The sequence below is a fragment of the Strix uralensis genome, chromosome 18 (genome assembly GCF_047716275.1).
Source record: "Strix uralensis isolate ZFMK-TIS-50842 chromosome 18, bStrUra1, whole genome shotgun sequence".
Classification (NCBI taxonomy): domain Eukaryota; kingdom Metazoa; phylum Chordata; class Aves; order Strigiformes; family Strigidae; genus Strix; species Strix uralensis.
Genome location: NC_133989.1, coordinates 17214906 through 17221162, shown reverse-complemented (window position 1 = coordinate 17221162; position 6257 = coordinate 17214906). Strand labels below are relative to the sequence as shown.

Sequence of the window (6257 nt, the reverse complement as noted above, 5' to 3'; positions counted from 1 at the left end):
AACACGAGCACGCAGGGTAACAATGAACCTCAGTTATAGCTTTATTTAATAACTGGTACAAAGTGCCCCTCAGGCAGAGTCTCCCAGTCCCATTCCCTACCTGAAATGGAGCAGAACATGAGTGTGACCCTCAGAGGAGCTGGCTCCCAGCGAGTCAGGGCTGCTCAACAGTTAAGAAAGGATGTTTTGCTCATCTATCAAGACCTGTAGTAGCCTGACCACTCATCCCTTTTCTCCCATTAACAGCTAGACCCTGGCATGCAGCAGGCATTTGCCTCCCGCCCTCTGTGACCCAGCCAGATGTAAAAAGGCAGCAGAATTGTGAATTCCACAGACAGTAAACAGCACCTGCACAGAGGCATTCACTGCTCACACTTGTGACCTGACTCACACGACGTGCACGTGCTGGCCACCGTGTACCTTCACTGGTGTTTCCTGAGCCTCAGTTAATACCCTGTGCAGACACCCTGCCTGGCGCGGGCAGCAGTGGGAGGCAGAGCTGGCAGTGCAGGAGATTCCTGGGTCTCCACCTGGCAAGGGCATTGCTGCCTGTTTTACAACCTGATGTGAAAGATCCACCTGTGCCAGGGTAGAATAGTGACTAGGTGTAACTGCATCTGGCCCTTCTGCAGCAGAGGCAGAGGGTCAGCAGAGGTGGGCTGGAAGCCAGGGCTGCTGTAGTTTAATCCCTTGTACTCGGTTAATAGTGCACCTCGGTTAGTTAAGTTTACTTGTTAATTGCTTTGCCCCTTCAGGAGGCTCAGGTAAGAAATCTGCTCCTTCTTAACACACATACAGAGATGAGACCAAGACAGTATTTCTGTTTGTCTTCCCCATGGCTGCCTGGCATGCCAAGAGAACACAAAGACCTTCTGGTGGGTTCTGTGCTCCAGACACAGACCTGCCCTAGAGTACTGCCTGCTCCAGCGCCTGGACTTTCACATCATCACGGTCTTGCTTTCCCACATCCCACAGATGCCATACCAACTGCACCACAAGGGTCCTTTAGCAGAAGCACAACTAGAAAGCAATTCTAAACCTCACAAAGCCACAGAAATTATATTTAAATGAACAGGGGAGACAACGGCTGTCATCTGGATTGATATACAGCACAGACAGGAGATGGTATCAGCATGTACAGTAACGTGACTTACTAAGACCGCGGAATGTTAACGAGTTTAAAGAGGCTCTGATGCCAGGGGCATACAGAAAGGACCAAAGTAATGCCAAGTACAGACTACCAAGGAGGTGGCAGCTCAGATGGGCATGCACAAGTTAGAGAGAACAGTTAATGCCATGTTGGATGAAATGCTAAATTCTGAGTGGGTTCAGTGGGGGCAAGTGGAGTTTTCTGAATCCAGAAGAGGGGCTCCTGCCTAACAGGATACTTCCATGGTTTGAGGTGCATCCTGGAGGTCAATTCCTTCTGGGGTTCCAGCACTTCCTTCACCATAGTTGCTAGTATGAGACCGGCTGCGGACGCTCTCGCCAGAGCCCACGCTAGAGGAGGAGTGAGTACGGGAGCGCATCAGCCTGGTCATACTAGCTGCTGGCACTGCAAGAAAGAACAAGCGTGGGACTTAGAAAAGGAAGAAGTTCCTAGAGCAAGTACCACAGTCACTCAGATATGTGTCACTGGGTAAGCACAAAAAGAGCTATACCCTCAGGAAGAAAACTCACTCTTCACTGCCAAAATTAAGTCTTTGCACGTCTAAAGCACAATGTTTAAGGCCCAATTTCAAAAGGTCCAAGGTGAGCAAATGTGTAACTGATCATTTGCAAGTGCAGTCATGGTGAGTGTCTGTGCAAACCAAGGCAGCTGTTGTACCGATGACCTTTTGAAAGTCAGTCTTGTCACTCTAGAAAACCACAGAGCTGAAGTCATGCAACAATCAACAAAATACAAATGAAAGGTGAAAAACCATAGCATACACATTGTACAATGGATCAGCCCAGCCCGCAGCAGGCCAGCAGGACATGCCGAGACAGAGCAATGCACCCGAAGAATCATTCAACTCCGTACACAGACTTGGGCCGAGGCAGATGCACAGTTGAAGGTACCTGACTCAGTGCTTAGGTGGCTGAGCTGCACATAAGGGACTGGAAACAACATCAGACAAGGAAAGGGATGAATACAGGAAAGAGCCAATTAGTTGCGGTGTGTGACTATAGCAGCTGCACTGCTCCTGGGATCCCCAGCCGTTCTCCCTTCCACTCCCAGCTCACACACTGCGCTGAAAGCTCCCAATGTTTGTGAAAACAGGTGCTAATGAGCATCTCAGGGAGATGCCAAGCTGACTCAAAACTCCATCAGGGCCAGATCTCTTCAATGCCTTTAGCTGGAAATTGCAATGTACCTGGTGACCCTACCTCCCCCCTGCACACACCACAGCTGCTCAACGGAGATGCCATTTTCCTATGGCAGGGAAACTGGGGTATACTCTGTAACTCCAGACACAGAACAGAAATTGGTCTTTCCTTGAGTCGAGAGCATCAGATTTCCGCTACAAGCCTCCTGCAAGGCATCACCTTCCACAGGCAGCCCCAGCTGTTTTAGCCAACATGCAGAAGGCATAAGAAGAGCTGTTGCATGTCTACAAATGGCAAGCTACTGATTTGTTTCTCTCTTGTTCTCCCCAAGAGAGAACTGGCCGAGCTCAGCAGTGCCAACACAGTCTTGCCCACCAAAAACGGGAAAACCATTCTGGGACTATCTGCTAATTCCAGAAGTAGAAAATTACCCCTTGTCCTCCCCAGTACTGCGCATCCTATTTGCAAGAGATTTCACCCCCAAAGTGCTGCTGAAGTCCTTGCTCTGATGACAACACTTGCTGACTTTACTAACACCAGGAACACAAGAGATGTGAATGTTGAAATGCTCGCAGGCTGTGAGGTTGAGGGAGCCTTCTCACACGGCACCCTCCTCTGGGGAACCAGGATCTTCTGGCCAGCCTTGGAGAACACAATTGTCCTACTACGTTCACATCAACTACACACAGCTCTAAGGAAAAGGACAGCTTCTTCTGAGCCCTGACACCCATGAGTTGGCAAAGAACTTCCAGCTGTGTGGAGACCATTGGGAGTGTCACAGCTGCCACAGTGGCCGTGCTCAGTCATTAATCAGCCACATGAACCAACCCCTCCCATAATTCTAGCTTTTGAAGGTTCATTATCCACAGAAGGGAACTCCTAGCCCTGGCCCCTGGCAGGCAACAGAGCTGTGCCAAGGTGTTTGCAATGGAGACAGAGTTGCTTTAGTGCACTGAGAAGCCCTGCTCCTGAAGTCCCCCAGTCTCTGGAGTACTGAGGGTGAGGAGCTGAACAGCTGTCAGCTTGACACACTCAGGAGACAATGTCTTCTGTCTCCAAGCACAAGGAGGAAGCCACAGGGCCAGCACTGGATCAAAGCACAACTGAGCTCCCTGGGTGTCTCAGAAGTTACCCAGCTCTCTGGGTTTCATTCTGAGATAATCACTTATCCCTGGTGAGAGTCTGAAATAAATAGGTATGTCTGAAGAGAAAAGAAAGAGCTCTCATGCACCCATCACAGCCATGAGGCTGTACTGCTAACTCCTACCCCCCAGGAGAAGGTATACACAAAAGATTTCAGATTTACTGTTCTCAGGAGCACGCTTTTCTGGACTGGCACAAAGACGGACTTACAAGGTTTTACCAACACCAGCAACCAAAAGGGGTCACCACTCCAGCTGCAGTACAGATTAAACACATGTCAGGGAACAACATCGGTCTGCTAAGGCTTGTCAGCACGCCAGTTGATTTACAGTGTGGATGGATCTCCTGGCAACCACACTAACTCATGGGTGGGGACACAGATGCCAATGGGCTCAGATGGACCAGAAAGGCTGAGTTCCCTTCACAACAACCCCGCTCCAAACCACAAAATGATGTTTGTCACTTACTGTAGCCCATTCCCTGCACAAAGTACTTGAAGGCTTCAGTCAGCTTGCCAGGCTGTGGAAACAAAGTTCAGCTTTAGTGGGAGCAGAGCAAGGGGCTCTGTCCAACCCAAATGCCATGGGAGAGCTGAGGCATTTCTCACCTGAACCACCTGGGGCAGGCCCCCGCAGTCGGCCATCTGCAACAGGAAACAAGAGGGAGGTTGAACCGTCCTTCCCACCCCAGGAGGACCCCAGAACCAGGCCAGCACTGCGCCCCCCCCCCTCCCCCGGGCTGGCAGCGCCAGGCTGCACTGCTGCGTGAGGCACGCTTCTACCCTCTCGCCTCTAAGGCCGAAGCAAGGCCTGGCGACACGTCTTCCAGGGGCCTGTTGCTGAAGGAACCCAGCACCTTGGAGGCTGCATTGCCAAGCGATCTCAGGCCACTGAGAGGCTCTAGAAGCCCAGGAGTAACCCCCCACCATCCCGGCTCCTCCTGCCGCTCTTCCCAAACCTGGCACTTCACACTTCTACACAGCAGCCTTCTGGCACGCTGCAGAGCCACACGTGAGGATGGGAAGGACGGGTATAAAGCTAGAAAAAGTGATCTTGTTGCTGGCAGAGAGCAGGGAGGAGGCAGGGCACCTCTGCTAACTTTCAGCAGGTCTTCCTTGCCAGTTGAAGATAACAGAGAAGTGGCAATGACGCATGGATTTGGGGACCCCCTGACAAACTCTTCTCTCCCAAGTCTGGCTCCACGCAGCAGAGAACACAGACCTGAGTAACTGTCCACAAACTTCTTAAAGCTAAATGTATGGAAGGCAAAAAGCTAAGTGGAACTGGCCTCAGCAACAAATAATGTCTTTGTGCAGGCTGGCACTCACCTTCAGAAGGGTAGTTTTGGTTGGGTCAAGACGTGAATTGCATTCAACCTAAAATAAAAGGAGAAAAGTGGGACATGAAAACGTGAACAGTCAGACATAATATGTGGGGCAGCTGCACCAGAGGCAGTGGCTGTCTTCAGCAATGGGAGCTTCTCTGGGGCCAAGAAGGACTGAGCAAGAAAGCAGAGAGTGTGTAGGAAGAGAACAATGAATGAAGGATGGGGGCATGAAAGGCAGGTGTTCCCATCCAAGGGGACCTTGTGGTGACAGAATGTCCCTGTTCCAAGATGCGGCCATGACTTCAAGGGAAGTCATCCCCTGGTTTTAGGGATGCACCATGAAACCCTGGAGCACCTTTTGGGCTCTGACAGCAAGACTGGAGGGAAGGAGATCACTCAATCCCCAGGCCAGACAAGGAGGCCACAGCCACCTCTCCTCTGTAAGCATGCTGCAAAAAGGAAACAGGTGGGTGCCCTATAGGAAAAGCAACATCAACAGGGGAGTAAGGTGGGAACCTGGGCAGCCAGATAGGCAAGCCAAGATCCAGAAGACCCTATCCTGTCCCCCAGCTGTGGCTAGGGAGCAATGAGAATCCTCAGGGATAGTATCTAGCAAAGTTGAAACTTGCAGAATGTCTCAGACTTCCAGACCAGACTGATGAAAAGGCAACAGGCCATGACCAGACAAAGCTCTGCAGCAGTTCTCCAGGCACAGCTTCTGGGTCCAAGCTACTGCTTTAGGAGACTCCTACACTCTTCCAGGTTTCTTAAGACAACTTAACACAAACCCCTGGTCTACCGACAGCCACTGGCTGAAGGGGAGGAGCAACATCCACCACAACCACACCGCACTGTGTCATGCCCCACTTACAACTGTGCTGGGAGGGAAGTGGGTTATAGGTGTCTGCAGAGAACAACAGGAAGGAGATGGTTCTAAGTGCTGACTTCCCTATGATGCAGTGCTTTTGCAGAGCTCTGTGTGACTCCCCTCCACGGGAACTGGAGTCACACTGCTTATTTTTAAACCCCAGGCAGCCTCAGTACAACAGCAAGAGAACAGTAAATCATGACTTGAACTGAACTCCAGGGCAGCAGCCTGGGCAAGTCTGCAGAAAGATGCAAGTTCTGAAAGGGGTCCTCTGCAGCACCTGTCGAGCAGGATGCTCGGGAACAAGGACTCTTATTCGGATCCTGCCGTCCTCACCTCAGAGCCCCGCTGCAGGGCCATTAAGTCTCCCAGCCCTTGGCTCTCCCACTAGTGGCTGACAGGTCTCAATAGCTGGGGGACTAGAAAAGAGCTTGGGACAAAGAGCCACTTTCTGTGACCGGTTCTGGGGAAGGTGAAAGCACTGCTGGGTGAGGCAGGTTTGCTAAGTGATTTGTGGGGCTAATGTCACGAGAAAAAAGAGTTCATGTATACGTACCACTGCTTCCACGGCAGGTGAGTTGTCACCAACCACTAGCAAGGCAGGGCACCT

At 51.2% G+C, this 6257-nt stretch overlaps 1 protein-coding gene across 4 annotated transcripts in view; it reads right to left on the bottom strand.

Moving 5' to 3' along the window:
* Positions 1 to 17: 17 nt before the first annotated feature.
* The window catches only part of NDRG3 (NDRG family member 3), a 64737-nt gene continuing 58497 nt past the window's right edge, over positions 18 to 6257 (bottom strand). For 2 of the 4 annotated variants that reach the window (XM_074887971.1, XM_074887972.1), the window contains 6 exons: positions 6204 to 6255; positions 4781 to 4828; positions 4061 to 4096; positions 3921 to 3972; positions 2062 to 2100; positions 18 to 1555 (listed from right to left, as the gene is read on the bottom strand). In XM_074887971.1, coding sequence (XP_074744072.1) covers positions 1377 to 1555; positions 2062 to 2100; positions 3921 to 3972; positions 4061 to 4096; positions 4781 to 4828; positions 6204 to 6255 — 406 coding nt within the window. In that variant the 3' untranslated portion in view covers positions 18 to 1376. The remainder of the gene's footprint in view (positions 1556 to 2061; positions 2101 to 3920; positions 3973 to 4060; positions 4097 to 4780; positions 4829 to 6203; positions 6256 to 6257) is intronic. The other 2 variants (XM_074887973.1, XM_074887974.1) reach the window with 1 other exon arrangement.